At 27.3% G+C, this 24930-nt stretch overlaps 1 protein-coding gene across 4 annotated transcripts in view; it reads left to right on the top strand.

Annotated features, from left to right (window-relative positions):
* The window catches only part of LOC142322133 (calcium-activated chloride channel regulator 1-like), a 279348-nt gene extending 257087 nt beyond the window's left edge, over positions 1-22261 (top strand). The window contains exons 4-14 of one of the 4 annotated variants that reach the window (XM_075360854.1): positions 302-511; positions 1682-1756; positions 4959-5070; positions 6595-6609; positions 6944-7177; positions 9244-9579; positions 9882-10109; positions 12109-12264; positions 13772-13892; positions 16686-16850; positions 19847-22261. In XM_075360854.1, the coding sequence (XP_075216969.1) occupies positions 302-511; positions 1682-1756; positions 4959-5070; positions 6595-6609; positions 6944-7177; positions 9244-9579; positions 9882-10109; positions 12109-12264; positions 13772-13892; positions 16686-16850; positions 19847-21183 (2989 nt within the window). In that variant the 3' untranslated portion in view covers positions 21184-22261. The remainder of the gene's footprint in view (positions 1-301; positions 512-1681; positions 1757-4958; positions 5071-6594; positions 6610-6943; positions 7178-9243; positions 9580-9881; positions 10110-12108; positions 12265-13771; positions 13893-16685; positions 16851-19846) is intronic. The other 3 variants (XM_075360856.1, XM_075360855.1, XM_075360857.1) reach the window with 3 other exon arrangements.
* The last annotated feature ends 2669 nt before the right edge of the window (positions 22262-24930 follow it).

Here is a 24930-nt window from a genome sequence, read left to right as displayed (position 1 = left end):
CGCTTCTGATTGGTCAGTGGTTGAAAAGAGTAGGCTTTTGATAGGTTGAACACCTGTATTATAATGAAAATCTGTTTCATAATGACTCGCACTTATGATACGGGTTCCAGCTGTTATTCAAGCATTATAATACAGTAGAAAAAAAGGAATTTTAAATACAAATTTTTAGTGCCTAAAATTGTTTTATAATAAAATGCATATGTACAGTATATTATACATATGTATATTTATGAATAATTTAATATGCATATTACTATCCTAATCATCATGTGGTACTTTTATTCGTGATGTTTTGTTACAGGGCTTGTGAATCAGGACAACCTATTAATGTGACTATGGCTATTAACCCAGAAGCTACATCTTCATTAATGTTTGCCAGTGAATCGGAACATGTCACAAAATTTTGTGATAAAGCAACACATGATCGCTTTAGTCCAACAAAACATAATTCTCTTTGTGGCACTAAAAGCGTTATGGAAGTCATAAGGAATCATAAAGATTTTGTTGCTAGGTAAGGAAGTTTTTTTTATATTTAACATGATTTACTGTATTAATTTATTTGTTTGGTTTTAATTTCATTATTTAAAATTATCTTTTAGAAAATAGTTTGTACTTCACTAAAGAAAAAAACTGAAAAAATCATTGGTAATAGTAAATAAAATCATGATGCATTACACAAATTATTATTACAACCCTTTTAAAACTCAGAATATTTTAGTCGCACACAAGAGTGACACCTAAACTAGCTTTATAAACATTATCATAAAAATGTTTTGTTATGTTTTTCAAGAGAAGTTATCCCAGTATACTTTTAAATGTATAAATTTACTCATAAAGTTAAAAAAAATATTAAACATTAAAAAATAATAGTTTTTTCAATTCCACTTTTAATTTTGAGTTTTGAAGATGAAAACCAAATTAAAGGCATAATAATAGACTAACCCATAATTTGGCTCCTATATCAAAAAATCCAAATTTAATAAAGCACAATTAAAAGAGTATTTTTTCTATTTTTTGAATTTGGTTCTATATTTATCTAGCTTTATGATTATTAAAAGTATTGATTGAGCTATAAAAATATGTTACTTATAAAAAGTCGATGGTATTTTATAAATAAGCTACACTTAAGAATGCAAAGGTGAAAAACCTGCTTCTTGGTATGTTTCTAAGGTTTTTGAAAAATATATTATTATTTTTATTTTTTCTTAGTGTTTAAAAGGTTTTATGGAAGGTTTGCATAAAACTGCTTTATCGCAATGGCATACATAAGACATATAATTATGCTATAACAGTCCAGTATTAAGCAATGATAATAAGAAATGGAAAGATTCTTCCAGTCATCTAAGTATACCACATAAATTTTTCATTTTAAGTCATCTGCTTTTAACTAGAAGAAATCTAATATATAATAATCACTAGAGGAACCAACTTCCTCTGTAAAATTAAAACCATATATATAAAAATGTTAAATTAACTACCTACTCCTTTTTTGAAGTTCATTAAAAATAAAAATAGAATTTTTTGACAGTGGCTAATAGTAGTAACCAAACGGAGATAAAATAGTAAAGAAAAATTATGAGGAATTTTATTAATATGTAGTAATTAATATTTTCGTTTAAATTTTAATACCATAATTGAATGTTGCATGATTAAATATCCTTCAATAATTTGATCTTTTCAGTGATTTTGAGAGAAGAGTTAAATCTTCAAAAAGAATTACACATGTGACTCTGAAGAAATTTGAAATATCATTGAGGTACTACACAAACTAAGAAAGTAATTAACTTTTTTAGACCGTTATAAATAAAAGTTTTTAAAAAATAATTTTGAGTTATAAGATTTTTAACAGGATTTTTTTATATTAATTTATAAAATATTTTAACTAAACTTTCTTTTACTGTGTTGTTTCATGATATCATTCATTTTAATTGAATGTCTTTTATAATTTTTAATTTTAAAAGGTACATCTTTTATATAAATTTAATCTTTTCATTTGATAAAAAAATAGAATGTATTTATATAACTTCGTATTGAATGAAAACCTTGTTTAAAGTTAATTGCTACTTATATTAATAACTAGAGATATGAAATATTATTTAAAAAGAAGTTTACATTAAAACAAAAATTCTGCACTTATAAATTGTTTACATCTTTACCTGATGAAAAGTCAAGTTTTTTTGAGGTTTTATTTGTTTATATTTTTTTTTAGTTTTGCTCATTTTTACCAATTCATTTAGATTTTTTTAATATGCTTGTAGTTATAACGCATACCTTTGTTTGTGAAGAGAATTTAAAATATTTCCATAAATAATAATAAACTACATTTACATGAAGTTTATATTTGCTACTCTGCTGAATTTAAGTATTCAGTATTAAAGCCAAAATGTTGTTCTCTTATAATGATTTTATGCTAACTTTGACTTTATTTTTATTTGTTAATCAGATTTAATTGTTGATAAAAACTAAAAATATTTTTTTGTTATAATAATATTAACTTTTTAAAAATTGATTTAAAATAAAACCTATTTTTTACTTAAAAAAACTTAATTTTGATTAAATTCTGTCATGCTGATCATTGGATTATTTCCCTGATATAGCATGTATAATTAAAAAAAAAATAAAAGAAATTGGTAGTGCAGTGATACCATGCTTGCCAGCTACAAAAATGTCACGGGTTTGATTCCCTTTTAGGGTACGGAAAAATTTATATAAGTCAATCCCATTATAGTTACTAATAGTTATTACTCACTGATGTGAGTTAAAAGTTACAAATAAAAAAATATAATATTTAAAATAGAAAATAAATAATACAAAATGCAATGAACTTAATGAATAAACATTCTTATATGATAAAATAGATTACTCGTAGTAATTTTAAAAACTTGATTATAAAAAAGTATTACTTATAACATTTACATTATAACCCTTTTAAGATTGAAATAACCAAATATATTATCTGGGTTCTGCAAAATGACTGAAAATTTACCAATAATTTTTAGGGAAAAAAATTTATGAAACTGCATTATGAGTGTTTGCGTTTGAAGGCCAGCTTTAAACCCATTAAACAACTTATGCCAGGTTAAGCTTTTAGTACATACACTGAATAGAGAACAGTTCAAAGACAGAACTCTCCTCAGCAAACCACACAAATATGAAGATTCCTTTAAAGGTTCCTTACATTCCTAGCATAGATCCAGAAAGCATTTAGCCAAAACCTACTCATCGCCACCAAAGAAAAGTGGATTTAGCAAAAAGGAAAAGAGTAGGTAATAAGAAATAGATACATAATCTACCTGTAAACACAAAGTTCCTCAAGACCTTTTCTGAGCATATGAATCCATTGTGCTCCACCAGGAGTCATTTTACATTTACCCAGCATAGATGCAGTTTCACAGATAGTGGACCTGGAGGTTAAACAGAAAAAAAAGCATAGATACAGTACGTAACTGTTCAACAATTTAACATCAGCTAGGTAAAATATATGCTGTAACAGAGTGCTTTTCCTTCTAATGCTTGAGAATTTTTAAAAACAGGTTCATTCATTCTTCCTTAATGAAATCCCTTTCTCATTCCAAGAATTGTATGCCATGTGGCAGTAACCAACTAAAATATAAGCCATTCAGTCAGATGTCAATTGAAGTGTTAACTTGATTAAATACATCTTGCATAGATGTAGTACAATTTTAAGATAAAACTTTTTAGATACTTCTACTGATATATAATATCGATGTAATGTTACCAAGAAAACAAATTTTTATGAAATTTAACAATATTTTTAGATAAAAACGTTTTTCTGAAGTTAATTCAGCATATCCATTGTGTAATATGATTAATTTTCTTTATTTAAACAAACATTGTTTAGATTTATTTCTAAATAAATTTTATTTAAATATATTCCATTATTTTTAACAATTGTCTATTTTATTAATAGATACATATTTTTTGGTTTTTTTACATATTCATTAATATTAATTGGTTAAGCACAGTAAGTCCTGATAAAATAATAGAAATAAAAATGATCTTAAAACCGAGATTGCAATTCTGATATAATCAACTTGTTCCATTTTTCTTTTCTTTTAACCTTAACATAATAACCTGTATTGTTGTTGTTTTAATATTTAATTTATGATAATTTACATTACACACTCATTGATGTTGAAATGTTAATATTTTTTTTTAAGTGTATCAATGTAGAATTGGAAATTTTAAAGTTAATAAATGTATTAACTCATAAAATTCAGTTGCTTGATTTGTACCTATGAATAACATTAATGTTAATTGATATAATACAAAAAATAAAAAGACTATAGATACATATTATTTACATTATACTTACAACACCCAATAATAATAATATGTATATATATAATTAATGTATAATAACAATTTATAAATATTAAGTATTATTATTGTTGAATAATTTATAATGTGTGTTGGGGAGGGGGGGGGCGCAGTATATAATATATATGTTTATCACATGCTGCTTCCAGTTACTTTTACCAAAGAGTAATGCTAACAAACAAATTATACTGACTAAATCATGTAAAAAGCATGAGTATGGAAACAAGCTGAGATGAAATTCTGATTAATATTCTTTTGATAATATCCAATATATATTCAAAATATTACATATTGTATTGTAATGCACATACAAGTACAATGCAGTACATATATAATGTGCGTGTATTCAGAAAAAAACATTGAATTTTTTTATGTTCTTCATATTATATAATAATGCACTTTTGTGTTGTGTGGTTTTTTTTTAATATCTGAGGATAAAATATCCTCAGATATATTTTTATTTCTTTTTCATACATATCGGTAGTAAGTACAGGTTAATGCCTAGGGAGATTGGAAATTTCTTTTTTAAGGCTTGAAGGTCAAGACTTGATAATTAATTAGTAAAGTAATTTTGTATCCACTATTTTTGCTAATGTAAGTTCTGTTTTTTATTTCAGTGTGTCAGACAACAGTGTTCCAATAAACACTACACCTATAATTACATACAAAAGAGAAATGCTTACTCGTTATGTAGTTGTGATAGAAGATACAAAAGATATGTTAGTTAGGGTAAGTTATATTTGTATTTTCTGTATAAATATTAAATTTGTAATATTGTAAATAGGTTGTAGCCCCCAGATTGTATACTTTATTATCTGATATTACATAAAATATTTAAGTTCACATATTATTTTAATATTCTTTGCACAGTCTAATAAATTGAATGCAATAAAATCCCTGGTAAATAGTATGGTTGTAATTCATATATTTTTGTAAATAATGCCAAAATTGTTTATTAGTGTGGTTACTTTTTTATTCCCAGTAAATGCCCATTTACCAAGTTCTAACCTCTAAGGTCTAACCTATAGTTACAATATGTTTGTGTCAGTATTTATTTATACATAATTATCAGATTGGTAATTTCACTATGAAATTGTTATCCATTATTAAATAAGTAATACATAAATAAAAAAAATTAAAAACAAATAATTTGCTTACGTATTCCTGTAATACTACATAAAATATTCCCTGTATTTTGTTGTAATTTAAAAAACTATTTTTTTTTTTTTTTTTAATGTAAGATTTAATTATTTTTCATTTGAATACTTTCTGCGTCAGAACTCCACTTTTACATCAAACTAGAATTTTATGAAAAACAAAGCAGATATAAAATGTTATATATATATATATATATATATATATTTTGTATTTATTTTTTTCTATAATAATTTTTTTTAATATTTTATCCTCATTCCTTAAAACTAATTGTTATTCTATATTCTTTGTAGTGTAAATAAATAAGTTGCATCATGTCAGTTGGATAAACTGGGTCGGAAGGTAGGTTTTATATTTAAGAATTGACAGAAGTGTTTTATTTATACTATAATTGAAGTTGTGAACACGTCAATGCAGTTTTGGGTGGATTGCTTAAAGAAAAAGTAATATTAATGAATAGAGAATGACCAATATAATTAAATTAAAGCATATTATTAATGAATAATAATTTTTAAGTAATTTCACCTGCGGTGGAGTATACAAGTAGTTTTAATTAATATTACTATCTTTTTTTTAATTGGAAATACAATTATTCTAATCAAAATATCACATAGGAAAGTGATAAACTTTCATTCCATTAAACTTGAAATTTCATTTATATCTATTTTGAGGAAATATCATTCTCAAAATTGTACTCTGACAATAAGCAAATTCAGCACATATGAATAAGGTGAATGTTAATTAAGAAATTAAAAAAGATATCTAATTCATTTACTTCAATAAATGCAGCATTAATTTATAAAGAAAAATAAATTAATTGATAAATTAATAAAATTCTATTCATAATTAATTGTACTTCATTGTTTGGAAATAATTTTGAAATAATATTTCATTTAATTCAGTACATTTGTAATTGAAGATTTCAAACTCATTACTTAATGAGATGCTTTCAGTAATTTTTATCAATTATTATTAAATACACTAAATTAGTGATTTGTTAATTTATTTATAAATATAAATATTTAGCTTAGTTATTTTAGATTTAAGTCTTATTTTCTTGTAAATATATCTCTGACAGTCTATGTTACCTTGTTACAGAGAGCAAAGTCATACGTAAGTTTTTAACTTTTTACTTCTTTTAACTTGTGTTTTATGTGTTTCTTTTTTAAATACATCTTTGCTTAATTGTTTGTATATATTTGTATAAAAATAAATATTAAATAATGTTTGGCTTTTAAATATGAATTTTTTTAATGATAAATAATACTTTCCTAATTTTTCATTAACAATTGTTAAGTTAAAATTTATTACTGTAATTCACATTAAATGAAAAACACAACAGTTATTGTTCAGTGATGCACATATTTTATTATTAATTTCATTCATTCTATGAACTGCATACTTTTATTATGTTATTGAAAATAATAACCATTGTTGTTTTTTATAGGAATCATGGAGTTTTTTGAGATTGGCTATTAGAAAATGGGCAGTTCATGATTTACCTCCGAATACAGAAGTGGGAATTGTTTCAGCCAATGAAGGATCAGCAACCAGGATTCATGGTTTAAGTTCTCTTCAGGGACCAGAGGCTCGGGATTTAGTCGCATCAAATATTCCTTATACACCAGGAGATTCTCGTGCACCAGCTTGTTTAGCCTGTGGTCTTAATCAGGCATTTCAGGTAAAATCAAGCTACAATATTCATTAATATTTATATTTATGCATACATGTGCATCTGTAAACTAGAAAATTTATTGATTTTTCTAAATATCAATTTTATTTTGTTGTGGTTATTTATGGAATTATTAAAATAATAAGCCAGTGATCTGTTTAATCTGAATTCAAAATATTTACATTAATCTCAAGTTTCTTTAGGCATGAACATAATACACAAAATTTAATCTGAATATATTGCAATTCTTTGCATTTATTGGTGGTTGTCATGGTAACTGGTATTTAGTGTTACTTAAAACTTCAAAAAGTGAAAGTTTTTTTATTAATAAATAAAATTTTATTTTCATAAAGTTATTTTTAAAATGTACAAAGATTAAAAACTATATGAAAAGCCATGTCGCTTTTCTTCAGTTGAATGGATTGAAAATCTATTTGAAATATAGCTCTTACTGCTTTTATACTTGTTTTCCACCCTCTGACATGAGCACTAGCTTGCTGGTCGTAGGTTCTGGTGACCCATATTTTCAGACCTGTCATTGCCACTACCAACCCTATACACTCAAAAGATTACCCTTTGAGCTCTAAAGTGGCTAATGGATATAGCACTTCAAAATAATTTTATCTATTATTTACTGTTAACTTCTTTCAGTAGCTGTGTAAATGAAATACAATGAGTTTTTTCTTTTTATTTATAAAGAAACTTAAGTGCTATCTTTTTTTATTGAATGTGCCCGTGTGTGTGTGTGTGTGTGTGTGTGTGTGTGTGTGTGTGTGTGTGTGCGCACATGTGATTGTTGGGAATGTTTTTAAGTGTACCCTCTTGGATATCGCTGTGATCCAGAGATTCCCAGAATCATCTATTAACTGATAAAAATCTGTTCCATGATTATAATATATGGTAATATTGTTTATTATTTTATGTATTAATCCTATTATTAATTAATTACACTGAATATATTCAGAAAGTTTTGTTAAGAAAGTTACACCTACTGAAACTCGTGTAGCATATAAATTGATAACAGTATTCTCAGATACACAAAAGTCAAAATTACTTATACAAAAGTCAAAATGGATTATTAGCTCATATAGGTCTATTGAAATCCCATAATGCAATGGTAAAGGATCAGAATAAATAGTTACTAACTTGTAAATAAATTATAAATTTTGAATTTTGAAATTTTATTTATTAGTGTGTTATATATTTTTTGTAATATTCTACCAACAATCCTTATAAAATTGCTATACCTGATTGCTATTTCAAACTGATTTCACATTACAACACAGAGAATATGGTTTTACAGATAACATCTATAAATATGTGTCAATGTCACTCGTGTGCATTAAGTTTTATTTCTAATAAAACTTCTCAATATAAAGTTTATTTAATTTCATTTTGTATCAGTTGCTTTGTTATTTTTGTTGATAAATAATGGATAGACTGCAACTAAGCACAAAACAGGAACAGTATTGTTTTCTCTTGTAGCTAGTAACAGTACAAAAAACAAATATATGATATTTTTACTAACCCAATAACATTTGGATTTTTGTCAAATGTTTAACCCTATACTTTTACCTCTTTATCCCCCTTCTCAATCCATGCCATAATATGTTCAAGCATAGGTTGTCAAAAACCCCTAACCTAGTATTATTATGTTCTTGAGTTTGGCCATTTTATTTTCCATTAACTGTCAAAATTTTATAATAGGTTATGTGCATACAGTTCTTTTGTTGATCATGTGAAAAATATTTTCAATTAATTCAGAGTGTGTGTATGTGTGTGTGTGTGTGTGTGTACCTTCTCTTTTTTTTATTTCAATTATATTTTTGTTCATATCAATTGATAAATTATTATTATTTACACATTTAGTAAAGAAAAATGACTAATATGTATAATAATGACTATTAGTAATGACCAGTAGTGTACAAAAGTTACAAGAAGTTAATTTGTATTTTTTTGTATGATCATGATCAGTTGAAAAGTTTTTTACTCTTACGTAAATATTATTACTTACATACGAAACCATTCTTTCCCAGTTTTCTATACCTATTTAATATTACTCTTACATTTTTCAGATGTTAGAAGAAAGAGCTGCAATGAGAGGTCCAGCTAGCTCTGTTATTGTTATAGTTGCTCCTGGAACATTAGATCGCTCACAAGAATTAATAGAACTTACAGAAAAATTATATAATGCAAAGATTAGAATCGCTACTATAACGTACCCAGGACAATTGAGATCACAACCTCTAGATTGGCTTGCAGAAAGTACTGGAGGTGTTGCATATACCGTAACTGAAAACAGATACAATATGGCTTTGTCATTTCTTTCTACATACTTTCGTCTCACCAATGTTTTCTGGAACCTTATTGGAAAGTACTACCAAGGCGATATTTCAGATCTTCGTCTTGAAGTAAGTTGATATATTTAATTCTTATACTAAATAATCAAAAATGTTCTATTATTTACTAGTTTAATTTTCCCCTGATGTCATAGTATTATCATGGTAATCAAATTAATTTGCCAGCAGCGATCTAATGGTAAAATTTAACAACCAGTAATTTGTTGGCAATGAATTAGTTGTATAAAAATACATATATTTAGAGTATACATAAGCATAAACATAAACATATAAAAATACACATATATTATATGCTTTAAAGTTTACAAGAAAAAATTGTTATTTTAATTTTAACTTTTTCCTTTATTTTACAGATTCATAGGCGAGAGCTGCTGGATGATGGAAGAACAAGTGTTACAGGAAATTTTGTGTTGGAAGAATGGCTTGGAGAACCTGCTCAATTTACAGTATTGACTCATAACGTAGAAAATCCTTTGATACGAGGAATATCACTTACCAGTCCCTCACATCAAGTATATTCTACCCGATCAGATTCATTATTATCCTTAAAATTACTTAGTTTACCAGCAAAAATCAATGAGGTAATTGAATAAACAAAAATTATGATAGTAACAAGATAGCAATTGAATTCTGCTTAATGTAGTTTAAGCAGATAATAAAAAATGCCAAACAGGAATATTTTCTCTCTATATTATATGAACAACTAACAGATATTAAAATTAGTACAGATTGTACAGTAACATAACAGTAGTATTCTAATTACAATATATTGAAGAGTACAACTTATTCTTATCTGAACCTTACTGAAGTTAATATTTGAGTCAATATTATTATTATTATTCTTTGGTTGTCAATCTAAAGACTGACTTAAAGCAGTTCTTCTGTTCAATCAATTTTGTGCTTTTTGTTTCATGTCTACATCAGAGCTGCAATGCATATCATTAATTATTTGCTACATAAACTAGAGTTTTGTCTTATTTACTGTACTGGAATTATGGTCTTCCTTTTGATCGCTTACCCACAATGTAGTCTTCTATTATAATTATAAGTTATTATAGTTTTTACCAATAATAAGTTCATCTTATTATTATTTGTTTTCTGGTATTTTTCCAAACAGGTTCTTTCTCAACTATTCTTGCAAGAACATTGCTGTTCCTTGATATTTTCACAATTTTCCAATAGCTTTGCATCTCGAATACCTTTGGCCTTTGTTACCCTTATGTTCCTATTGTCCAAGTCTCATAGCCATATAGTGCTATACTCCAAACATAGATCTTGAAGAACCTTTTCCTTGTTGCCAAATCAATTTCTTTAGGGGTTAGTAGCTTCCACTTATAATTAAATGCAACGTTTCCACGAGCAATACTGCTTACAATATATCTCCTGTTTCTTCCAAAGCTACTTATTGTTCAGCCTAAACAGGTGAACTCTTTCATTTCTTCTAATCTTTATTCATTTATAAAAAGGTTAACTTCTGGATAACAAGTCTGCCTTCACAATTGACCATAACTTTCATTTTGTTCATATTTATCTTCAAATTTTATCCTTTGCTCGAAACTTCTTTCATTGTATGCAGCAAATATCTGTTTCGCTTCAGTAATGACAGCAATTCACCTACAGATCATAGCATAATAATTTTTTCTCTTTAGACTACTACTACACCTTCAATTGATTGATCATTAACTTTGTTGAGAGCATTATACAGATTGAATAATGAGATAATATTTCATATTAATAAATTAAAATTAATAATTCTGTTTACAATTACATTAAAACAGCTAATGAGTGAGTAATTCCCAAAATCTCTCCAATGAATCTCTTAATTACATTAAATTTTCTCAAACTTTTAGTATTAGAAAAAATGTATATCACTAACTTTTACTTTAACTATAATTATTTATATAGAATACTATTCAGTAATTAATAAAATAGTTGAAATATCTAGTATGGTGTATTGTAAAGATTATATAATATTTTAATAAGCATTTAATCATTGAAAAGATTTATAAAAATCAACTTTAATACACCTTTTTAAAATGAAAGACTTTTTCAAACTTCACCAGCATCAAAGCTAGCCTTCATTCTAAATTAAACTTTTTCAAGACTTACCTTAAGAGAAAGCTGGCTTAGGCATAGGTAAAGTTTTTATAACTTTCATTCAAAAGTAAAAATGTACTGCAATCAGTCTTTAAAATTCTTTCACCTTTTTTAAAACCGATAAAGTTTTTAAAACCTATAATACATGTAAAGTTCTATTTTCCCCCATACATAATCTAGAATCTTATGTGTGGGAATGTGAAATGAAAAATTTTTTAGTATATAATAAATACCATGCTGACCAAGATTCAAACTCAGGATCTTCCAGATGAATGACTGAGACACTGCTATTTCACCATAAAAGTTGGATTTAAATGTTAAAATAAGCCAAATTAAATTACTTGTTATATTTTTGTAAAAATGATGTATTATATTGTGATATTTCACATAATTTTGTTACCACATATATTAAATTGAATTACAATTTATTAATATATATTTAATACATTTTGTTAACTAATTTATTTTATTTTATTATTTTAGACTGGTACATGGACATATACTATTGAACGATTCCCTGGTAGTCCACAACCTCACTATGTACAAGTAATGGCAACCCCATGGACAAAAACTGCACCCATTGTTAGAGCACGGCTCTGGACCAGCAGAACACTCAACCCACTCGTTCTTTATACTGAGGCAGGTTTCATTATTAATTTTAATGATGTTTATTATTATCTATGTTTTTTCATTTTTAATTTTACCGTTTATTTGCAAAATGTTATGTAGAGTAATATGATGGACAGCTATAACTGTTTGTATGTTATCAGCACTTTATTATTTGTTTTAAGCTTATCCACTCAAGTAGTTACTTAAGTAGTTCTTGCAATTACACTTAAATAAAAGTTAACCTACAGTTGTGTTGTTTTACTGATGGAGCTAAAGCATTGTTTTACCAACAAAGAGCCATTGCATTGCAGCTAAGTTTGTTAATCCTAAAAGTTCTCATGTTTTCTTTATTTTATGGTATTTATTTAAAGTTTAGCTCATATTAGGTTGATGTGAAAAATTTATTTCTGTATTGCTGTAAATTGTTTAAAAATTTAATTTAATTTTAACAACTTTTATTGTAATGTATAAATATACTTACAGTAGTATATGTTCTTCCATTTAATAATTTGTTAGTCTTACATGAGTAATATATCCATGGGGGAAACAAATAATTGCAGGTAAGGAAAGTCTATAATTTTTGTAAGATTCAAAAGTAATATTACTCAAGCATTTCTATCATGTTTTAACCCAATCTAATTTTTTGCATTAAGTATTTATATATGATAAAACCACCTCTGAATAAAAAATAATTTAGCCCAATTGACATTTGGTAGTTTGATGTAATATACTCACTAAATTACATTTTCTGTTGTTAAAATTTTACATTCTGTGCTTGTAGAATAATCATATGTAACTATTGTAATTGAATTGAGCTTATTAAGATTATTTTCTTGGAAGAGATTGTGTTTTCTTATTTATAATAGTAACAATTTTAAAATTATTGTTTTACATAATTGTTTTTATTATCACATAAATTACTTATTTCATTGAAACTCTTAATATTAAAATCTGCTTGTAGAAAGTATCATTCTTTGTTTTACATTTTATTCATTATTAGTCATTAAACTTTTATTTTTTCTTAATATGACTAATTTCTTTTTAAGTGATAGTTTATTTTTTTAAATGATAATAATTTTGTGTTATTTTGTTATGCTAGTTTTCATGAAATTCTGATATTTTCTCTAATTAGTGAAAATTCAAACTTTATCAGTACTGCATAAATTATTATAAATGGAAAATTATATTTTTTATTACCCATCAAAGTTTAGAAACTGTTAACATTCATGAGTAGACTGGCAACTGGCTTCTTGCTACTTATGACATCCTGTTATGGTACATTATCCTCTACACTGTACTATTAGCAATGCCAACAGTATCTCAGACACTTCAAGTAGAACTTCTGCATATTTATATGTTGATGCTTTCTAAATTTTGATGAGTAATAATTTTGTAGTTAGCAAGTTGTGTTATTTCCAGTCAACTAGTTATTCAAAGTAATATTAATTATTTCTTTAGCGATTAATAATATTTGTTATTAAATATATTTGTTAAATTATATTATTTAATTAATTAATAAAGCTATTTGATTGAACAGGTCAAACGAGGCGATTACCCAGTTCTTGGAGCAAGAGTTCAAGTAACAGTAACACGTCCTGGTACTAATGGTTCAAGTGTCCATAAAGAAAAATTTGAATTAATTGACACAGGCAGTGGAGGTAAAAAATAAATCTTAAGTGTATTTATAAACGAGGCATATTCATAAAGTAAGGGCTCTGTTTGGTCATTAAAAAAAATTAATTCATGAGAAAAGGTTTTTACTTACAGTTTTAGTTTACTAAATATCTACTTCACTTTTCCACATAATCGCCATTCAGTTCTAAGCACTTTTCGTAATACTGTACCAGTTTCTTTAACCCCTCTGCATAGAAGTTCACCATCTGGGAATTGAATCGGTTGACAATGGCAGTCTTGAGTTCCTCATTGTTTTCAAATCGTTGTCCACCAAACCACTTTTTCAAATGCAAGAAGAGGAAGTAGTCACTAGGTGCAAGGTTGAGACTATATGGAAAGCGGTCAAAAAGTTACAACAAAAATCTCGAATCTTCTTCTTGATTAAGGCAGTGGTGTGAGGACGCATATTATCATGAAAGAGGATTATATCAGATGACAGTTTGGTGCATCGTCGATTTTGGATTACACATCTCAGTTTAGTGAGCATTTTGCAGTACACATCAGCTGTAATTGTTGATCCAAGTTCTATTAAATCAACCACAATAATGCCTTTTTCATTCCAAAAATGGTAGCCAACATTGTTTGATTCAAGTGCAGAGATTGCTTAAACTTATTCGGTTTTGGAGAACTTGAAAGGTGCCACTGCATTCACTGTTGTTTCGATTCTGTGTTGGTGTAGGATATCCACATCTTGTCACCCATAACAATGTGGGATAATAAATCATCTCCATCTTGTCCATAGCGGCCAAAAATGCTCGTCCACTGTACATTCTTTGCTCTTTATGTTGGTCAGTGAGCATTTTTGGTACCCACCTTGCACACAATTTTTGATATCCAAGCTTTTCTGTGACAATCATGTACATGAGGTGCGTCCAACATGCGGAAGTTCATCAGCCAGAGCACTAATTGTCAATCGCCAATCACATCGCAGTTCTCAGTTCACTTGTTCAACGATTTCATCGGTCTGAATACTGGGCCTGCTACTTCACTCTTCGTCATGCATATTTGTGCAGTCATTTTTTAAATCTTAACACCATTGCCTAACCTTTCCTTCATTCATTACTGTAGGTCCATACACTGGGCACAACTCCTGATGAATTTCAGCAGCTGAAGATTCTTTTGCACACAAAAATCAAATCACAGCGTGCACTTCAGAACTGGCAGGAGAAACGTTTGTCGCTGACATTGTGATCTGCATTGACCGGCAGGCAAACAACTACTGAATCAAAACAATAACTGCAGTGGCTTCATAAATAGTTGATAGCTGACCCTGCACAGATGAAACTGTGTTCAGACCCATTAATATTTAAATATAAGCCGATGGTCCTTACTTTATGAATATGCCTCGTAATAATTTATTTATAAAATTATGCTGCCATATTATTTCCAAGCAACACAAAATAAGTTAATTTTCCTTATTATAATAAAAATTTAATAATTTAACAAAAGTTACATCGTTATTATTATTATTATAAAAAGGTTGAAGAAGGAATTCTACTACCACCACCTGATCAGTGGCAATTCAGCATTGTAAAATTATGTGCGAGTTACACTGTACTTACTTGCATAATACGCAATTTTTTTTTTTTTTATTAACATTTGTTGTTAATAAGTGGATGTGTGATTTATCACAAACTTTAAATAATAATTTTTATAATATTATTATAGAATAATAATATTCTTTATTAGTTTCTTCGGTAACTGGTTAATAGAAAAATAAGAGTAATTAAGTAAGAAATGAAATAAAATAAAGTAAAAAACTTTTAGTAATGAAATTTTATGGAATACAACTTGATTAAAACAGAACTTATTTATTATACAATGAACTATGTGTTATTCACATTATTTTTATTGCTTGTCTTCAGTTCATGTAATACTATGTTACTTGAATTAAAAAATAAATTTTTTTAAACCTTAAAAAATGTTACTTTTTTTGAGTATTTATTTTAAAAAGAAATAGACAAAACATCAAAAGTATACTCTACATTGCAAAAAATTTTGCAGTCCCCAAACAATAAATTCCTTTGAAAAGTATAATTTCGTGGTCTGTGCTTTTAAAAATTAGTATCCTATGTATTAATACTGCCCTCAACTTATAATAAAGTTATTCTGTAATGCAGAACTGTGATTTATATCCAGTTAAATACTTTCACTGGACCAGTCTTTCATTCAATCTGAACCCTTTTGTGTTAGTGATGTACTGCAGTCACAGGTTAAATTAATAGGACTGTCTGGGAAATGGGCAAGCTCAAATGAAACAAGACCAAATGCTGAATTGCAGTTGGGCTTACAATCTGTTATGCAGTATTAGCATCTCAAAATCAAAAAAATAAACTTAAGAACTTTATTCAAAATCTTCTGTTAATTAGTTTAAAAGTTGTATAAATTAGTAATTTATAAAATAGCTTTATAATTTTTTTTAATTGCTTTTAAATATTAAAAATAACTTCAGTTGTTAGAATAATTGTTTTAAAGTAACTATTTTTACTATGCCATTATAATGAATTGGTAAAAGAAGTAAAATATAATTTTTCTAGCAATTCTTATATTAAATAAAAATAATTAAAAATAAAACTTCAAATTGAACATCTGTTAAAGTGGTAAACTGCATCATTACAACATGATAATTTCACAGTACCTGCAAATATAGGTATAAGATAAATGAAAATTAAAAGTGACTATAGGGTATAAGTAAGTATTATAAGTACTTCATATTCATAGTTTAGTTTGATGATATATGTAATTATTATATAAATATATATACATTTTTTTTTTAGATCCAGACTTAATGAAAGGTGATGGAATATATTCAAGATACTTCAGTCCAGCAGTAGGTGGACCAGGTGTCTATACATTTGAAGTTACTGTTAGTGATAATGGAAATACAGCTTACAGTTGGAAATATGATGTTAGTCAACTGAGCAGCAAACCTCTTGATACTGGTAAATATTTGAAATCCTGCTACTGAAAAAAAATAATTTAAAGTATTATCATTATTAAATATAACATTACTAATAAGTAATGTTACGAAAGCTAGAAATTACAGTAAAACCTCAGATTATCGGAAATGGGGGGGAAACCAGTTTGGTTACTGAAAAGTTCTGACAATCGAGGAATTAATAATTTAACAAAAGTTACATTATTATTATTATTATAAAAAGTTTGAAGAAGGAAGTCTACCACCACTTGATCAGTGACAATTCAGCATTGTAAAATTATGTGTGAGTTACACTGTACTTACTCACATAATACACAAATTCTTCACAATCTTTGTTATTTTCCTGAATTGCTATCACTTCATCTGCTATCTATTCACTAAGCACTTGCATTTCGAGATCACTTTCGTTGCTCTCAAGCCATTCTCTCACATCATCTTCAGTCACATTCTTCTCCACAGCTTCTTCTCTTCCACTTCTAGTTGTTTAGAATATATCTCCATTTCTGTATTGGAAAGCAGTTCTTTCTAAGCATTCTGAAGAGTTCTAATTTTTAAAGACTTCCAGGCTTCTAAAAAATTATAAACTGCAGATCTTATGTTGTACGAATCAATGTTTTTTAGTGTCCACTTCCTGCAGATGTCATTAATAATTTAACCACCACCTTCTTCCAAAATAACCAACACCTCATCCAAGTATTCCTTTTGGTTTGCCCAATTTTTAGTCTCTATCACTTCCTGATCCATTGGCTGGATAAGAGAACTTGTATTAGGTAGCAAGTATATACTTAATCTTCCCGTCATGACTTTTTAATGGGTTCGCGTGAGTTGGGACATTATCTTGTAAGAATAATGCTTTTATATCTTCCTTAGTAACTTTCAGATCTTCTGTTTGAAACCTATACACTTCGGGTACAAACTTTTCATGAAACCAAGACGAAAAAATCCTTTGCGTAAACCATGTGTTTGTTGATGCATAGTATTGAACGGGCATTTTATTTGCCAAAATAAGATCTTTCAGTTTCTGTGGTTTTCCAATTTTCCAACAATTGTTGGTATTAGTCGGGGGCTACCCACAAACTCGCACACAAAAGAGCAGAGATCCTTTGCTTTGATTTTTTTTGACCGGGTGTGCGCTTTTCATTTCTAAAAGCGTGAGTGTTTTCGGGAAAAGTTTTCCAGAATAAGCTTGTCTTGTCACCATTGTATATTTGTGATTCCTTGTACCCTTCCTTGATAATTATTTGATGAAGTTTTTCTCAAAATGAAGCAACGCTTTCTTTACCCGTAAGGCTTTGTCGTGCAATTTAACATTGCTAATTCTGTGACGGTTTCGGAAATGCTACAGTCATCTGTCACTTGCTTTAAAATTTTCTATTGATAATTGTTCCTAAAGCCTCTCAGCAGCACCCTTTAGTTCAGTACCCCAAACTGGAACTCCTGCACACCTTTGCTGTAGATACCACTTACAAACAGTGTCTTCTAGATTCACCTCCAGCAGCTTTTAAAATTTTACAGGTTTCAAAAGTTTTTTTTGGTTTCGCGAATCCATTTTTAGGAAAACAGCATTTATTTTTTCTTTGCTAGATTTTATACCTGAAATTGTAGTTTTTTCCTATCCTGCATTCAATCATTTTACTTTTAGACGATGCCCCACGATCTAGGCTTTCAATAATTTTATATTTTTCGGCTAAATTAAAGACGACACGCTTCCTCTTTGTTTTGTCATACATTTTAAATAAAAAAATAACACAATAACAAAATACAGTCTTGAGTATTGAAAATTTGTTCCTTATCACATGTAGTAAAAAAGTAAACAAATGAAAATGTCACTTTAAATTAAAAATTTAAACTACTGAATCACACACCAGTAACATTATAACACATAACCTTGTGAACTGTAACTATGTACAATACTGTTTATACAGATACTGTATGTACAAATGTATTGTATGTACTGTTTGTAGATAAAGTGTGTGCAAATTTTACACATATGACATGTCATACTTATCACAGACAAGAGGTTACTGGCTGACTTGACAATAGGACTGACTTAAGATTGATTTTTACCAGGGCTATAATGAACTTATGAACCATCAAACAAAAAACCTATTTATCAGTTTTCATTTCCTATTACAGAATGTTTGTTTGCAAAGATAATTTAAACAAAATTTGTTTATTAAAACTCATACCTACATGATTTTTTCATGAAGATAGGCGTACACAAATTATAAACACAGTACGGATTGTGTGGTTGCCTACATCATATCATTACTTCTCATAATTAAAAGGAAATAAGAATATGTAGGGTGTTATTTTATGGCTCTCTTTGTTAAGTAAAGAACAATAAGGCATCATTCAGAATCTTATATGCACAGCAGCATGGTACTACGAGTAGGTCTATATACACACAGTAGCAGTTTGGATAATCCAAGGTTTTGATAATTGAAGGTTTACTGCAATAAATTTCTAGCTTTCTCATATTTCAAATATAATTCTTATTTTATAAATTCTAAAAAAAAAAATAAGAAAACCACAAAACAGAATTGTGCATGACAGTTTTTGTTGTGAGTGATCATATTATGAACAAGCTCTTTTTTACACTTATATCAAATGGAAGGCTCAACTTATTCATATGATCATCAAGTCAATGTAACATTAAGTTGATGACTGCAAAGGTTATGTAATTTAATATACTGTGTTGATACTGATAACTAAATTATGGTCAAATCATAAAAAGTTAATGATATCAATGTATGTATATGTTTATGTATATATATATATACATAAACATATATATATATATATATATATATATATAAACATATATATATATATATATAGGACTTGAAATTAATTCAGCTTAAAACATATATATATATATAGGACTTGAAATTAATTCAGCTTAAAACAAAATGTTCAGGTTGCAAAATATCATTATGATTTTTTCTCATTATTCACATTTCCCTTTAAAAAAAATTATATAATTCATTCTTTTTTCAGCACCTAACTGCTGTGGAAGCTACGTTCCTGCTCCATCAGTAGAACCATTATCACCATTTCAAAGAGTTCTCCCTCCAGTAACAATTACATTCACTAGTGAACACATAGCTTCTGCAATGAATGTGGGAAGAGTTGGTGATCTGAAGGTTGAAGTATTTCCAGGTGAATTAAAGGCTCGTCTGAGTTGGTCTGCACCAGATATGGGTGGATCATCAGTAGCTAGGTATGAATTGAAATATGCTACAAGTATTGGAGAAATATTGGATAACTTTGATTCGGCTTCCACATGGTCACATGGTACACCATTCCCACTTTCTCCTGGTTCTGAGACAACTTTTACCCTTGAATTAACAAAGAATCCATCTCTTTTAGACCAAACATTATATATTGCTATTAGGGGTTTTAAAGATCTTTCACCAGATGCTGTTCCAGGACCAATTTCTAACTGGGTGCGTGTTTTAATTCCCTCACCACCTCCACCACCACCACCTTCATCTACTTATCCATACATACCAACAGATTTTGGATCTTGGCCTACACAAGAAGAAAGTGTCATTCCTAAAATTACCGAGAAGATTGAATTTAATCTTGACCTTATTCTCCCTTTAATTATCGGCGTTATTTTATTAGCGATATGTTTAGCTGTTTACTGCTACTTCTGTGTAATTCGAAGAAGGAAACCAGAAAAAACACAACCTAATAGCAGTAAACATCCTGAAAAACCAATGAATGTATCGATTGTTCCCACATCACCAAACAGCAATGGAAATGTGTCGATATCATCACCTGTATTAAATTCTACTTCACGTTCAGAGCTGGATCCAAGAAATGCACCACCTCAATTTGAACCGTGTTGTTTGATCGATGAAGAGCCCAAGAAAAGATATAGTGTCGCTCAATACAGTGATACTCAAATGACACTTCCAAGAGAAACAACAGTTTCTAATAATACTAATTTAAGCATTATCAGTGGAAATCCAAATCCTCAAAATGGAACTCTCGTACGAGGTCGAACACTCAGTCCATATCAGTCCTGGACTGCTTCTCAACTTCTTCATGAACACGAAAGAAGGCACAGCCCTTATGGTCAAGTCGGTGATGAATACGGTCATCAGCATGAGCAGTACGCACCTCCAGTTCCACCTCTTCCGTCTTTTAATCAACAGCAGTCAACAGATGGTGTTTATGGAAGCCATCAGCAGACTGTACCTCCACCAGGACCATTTGTAAATGGATATCATCGTAATAATATGTTACTATTTAATCCAAGCCTACAAGGATCTCTTAGTTCTGTAAGCAGTGGCGATAGGAAAAAACGTAACGTTACAATGGTTTGAAGTGAATAGACTTTTATTTATATTGTTAAATAGTATTTATAGTATTCCACAAGTAAAAAAAATTATGGCCGTATAAAAGAATTGTTAAAAGGATTCTTATTTAACTTGTAGCAGAATCATTGTTATTAAATCTGATTACTCTTCAAGAAATAAATGCATTTTATGTATCTTAACAGTATTAATGATTGTCAATATTTTATAATTCATTTGGAATGGCAGTAATTCATAAATTTAGCATCTTGTATAATAGTAAAACTAGATCATTACTGATGTTAAAATTGAAAAAGTTTTTAAAAATTATGTTAAAAAAATGTTACTTAATGAAAATAATATCAATGTTTATATTATTTATTAATATATTACATGTGGAATACTTTATAAAAAGACTGATTACAGAATGGTACATAATAAATTATTAATTGTTATATTGTGCGAGTTATCAAGAACTAATGATTGTATTTGATTTTAATTTTAATTAATAATAATTGTGATGTGATTTTTCTACAGCGGTATACAGTGAAAAACATTTAGTGTTCGTGCACTGGCATCTAGTCATTTAAAAAAAGAAAAAAACATGTGGTGTAATTTTTTTGATGGCACTTGTAACATTCATTGGACTTGTATTTGAATATTGTTGTAATTAATTACAGTTAATTCCTGCAGCAGGGCATTCACAGGAAGAAATTAATTGATGTATTTTCATATTGTATTTTTCTAATTATTTTATATTTTTATGTTGTTGATAATTTTTTGTATTATTGATATGAAAAAATCCTCTTATCTAATATAAAAATGTTAGAATTAATGGTTTACAAAGATTATATCTATATGTTAAAATTTAATGCATTTTTGATAAACTTATGAGAATAACTGTAAGTAATTAAAAATAAATTATTGTAATATTATTTTGATGTCTTCTTTTCCATCAGTTATTGTCTTAAGAGATCATGGTTTTGTACACATTGAATAATCATCTATCTAAAAAATTATTTTCAGTTTACAAGGATGCTTTAAAAATAAAGATTATCTATTTTGTTAACTCTTGTCAGTTTATACATTTTTTTATTATTTTTATGAACACTATCTACATAAAGTTACAAAAAAATTACAAAATTTAAATAATTAAATAAGTTCTATTTTAATAATTAATCATTAAAACAATTTCTAAAGGTTTAAAAGTAATTACCATGTTTTCATAGTGTTTTTCTTATTAATTATCAATTTCATTAGGTATAAATGTTATTCTTGTTTTCTCTGCCTTTTGTTTTTTCAGTGTTACCTTTGCTCTAAACTTAATAATAATCTTTGTAGTATAATCTTGGTATGCTAAAAATATAAACAGATCATATCTTCTTCATATATATATATATATATATATATATATATATATATATATATATATATAAATTTCAAAAAAACTATTAATTTAAATTTATTATTTAAAAAATAAATTTAATTAATTAAAAATGTACTTGTGTAATATTTTTATTGTTTAATTGTAAATGGTAAAATTTACGATTTAAATTTGTAATAGTGTAGTGAGCATAACTGTTCCATGAATAATTTTAAAAATGTAAACCTATAAAATTAATTGATCTAGTTTTTAAACGAAACTGATTTTTATATTAAAATTTAAATCGATCGAATTATAAAACTAAAATGTAACCAAAAAAATTAATTGATCTTTGAAAGTTTTGATTTCTTTCTTTACTTTGTAAATAAATTTCTGTATAAGAAGATCTCATGTTTATAGATATAGAACAGCTCCAGTTCATAGAAAAACTGAATATGCACAGTATACAGGAAAGAAAATTTAAAACTGACACAAATAACAACATAGTAAACTGGTAAATAGGTAGAGCAGTACAACAGTTTGTTGATTCTGAGAATCCAAGCCATTAGTAGTAAGCTCTTCGAATTTCTGTACATTAAACTGCTTAACCACCACATCCTGTCTTGCCTTACCATCATTAACTTCTTATTTATCTCTGAATTTCTATAATTCAGTGACCATTTTGAAAATAAATTCTCAAGCCCAGTCCCCTACATGAGTATGAACAACTCAAGAAACAATTTATAAAAGATAAGTTTGTAAATTATTTCAATATTATTATATAATCATCTCATCTAAAGACACTTACCCATTTCATAATTTTGTTTATAAAAATTACTACAAAGCAACCTTTTTATATTTCCAACTATAAAAAGTAATAGTACAATTGATTATAGGATAGGCTTTACTTTAACTGCATCAATGGCAAAGGCTTCTCCTTTGCCTAATCATAGGCTAAAGCTTTTTTAGCCTATAATTATAAGATGCACCCTAATTTTTAATAAGGAGTGTAGAATAAGATTGTACTTTATATTTTAAAGATATATTATGATGTAGTCTGAATTAAAATTTTTTTAATTACTATTTCAATATTCTACATCCACTATGCTATTAAATGTATAACATTCAAAAAAAATTAAAGTATGGCTATACTTAATTTCTTAATTATCTTTTGTAATTGTCTTATTATATTTGTTTTTATTTATTTTTGTCAAAAATTTTACAAAAGAATAATATTTTTATCCAACCATATGAATGTTTTCTTGCTTTGTATAACATAAAAGAATGTTACACTCAGAAAGCAGAAGTAATTTTGATCTCTTAACCAAATGGAAATTAATACCTAATAACACCTTGTTGTAAATGAATTATTAATAAACATAATTTTATATATATATCATGTATAAACTGTAATTAAATTTTAAATTTAATACTCTAAGCCATAAATACCATATTTCTAGTATGCAGTACTTATAATGTTAACAATTTATTTTCTGTTAAGTGCTATGTAAATATTCTATATTTTTGTACAACATTACCATGTATATATCTTTAGCCATTTATTAGTAATTAATAGGTATTATCATTAAATTACTATAATAAATATCTTCCACAATGTATATATAAATTTATGTAAGTAGTTATACAATAGATGATAATTCTTTCTGTATTATTTTTTTATTGCTGCTATATTCTTACATCAGAAGTACATTCATCATTTTTTTTAAAAAAAGAAGAATTTCATGTTTTATTTATTCATTTTAATAAACAAAAATATATTAACACTGAGATGGATTATTTATATATCCAGAAAGTATGGTAGTAAAATAAAATAAAATCTACTTTAATAAAAATTTATTTTCAAGTATTCCCATTTGTATTCCATGCAATTATTTATTTATCTGTTTGTGATATATTCCCTTTAAAAAATTGAATAGATTGAAAATACTTACATTGAGATTAATTCTATAAAGATTATCAGTAGAAATAAAAAATAATAATGTAATTGGATTATTTATTTTTTCTATTTTTAGTTACATTATTTTTTTTTTGTAGCAAATGGATGCATGACATTTTAAAAGAAATGAGAGTCAAGATCAATGATTTAAAAAAAATTATTTCTAAGAACAAACATTTTTTAAAGTGGTGATGAAGTGCATTTTTTTTTTATTAATTCAGCCTGTTGTCAATCAGGATTCTGTTATGGCAGATAGAAATTGGGTTTTCTTATGTTCATTTTATATGGTTTAATGGATTTTTTGATACTGCCATTTTAGATAAATCATATTAATTTCCAATTCCATTGACTTATGGATATTTTAATTTTTAGAATTGCATTCCATAGTGTGATGTTAAAATATAATAAATATCAATAAGATGATAACTTTCCTTTTTTATGTATGCAATACCTGTAT

Source organism: Lycorma delicatula, chromosome 3, assembly GCF_047948215.1.
Source record: "Lycorma delicatula isolate Av1 chromosome 3, ASM4794821v1, whole genome shotgun sequence".
Classification (NCBI taxonomy): domain Eukaryota; kingdom Metazoa; phylum Arthropoda; class Insecta; order Hemiptera; family Fulgoridae; genus Lycorma; species Lycorma delicatula.
The sequence above is the reverse complement of the archived record's forward strand: the minus strand, read 5'-3'. Positions and strand labels throughout refer to the sequence as shown.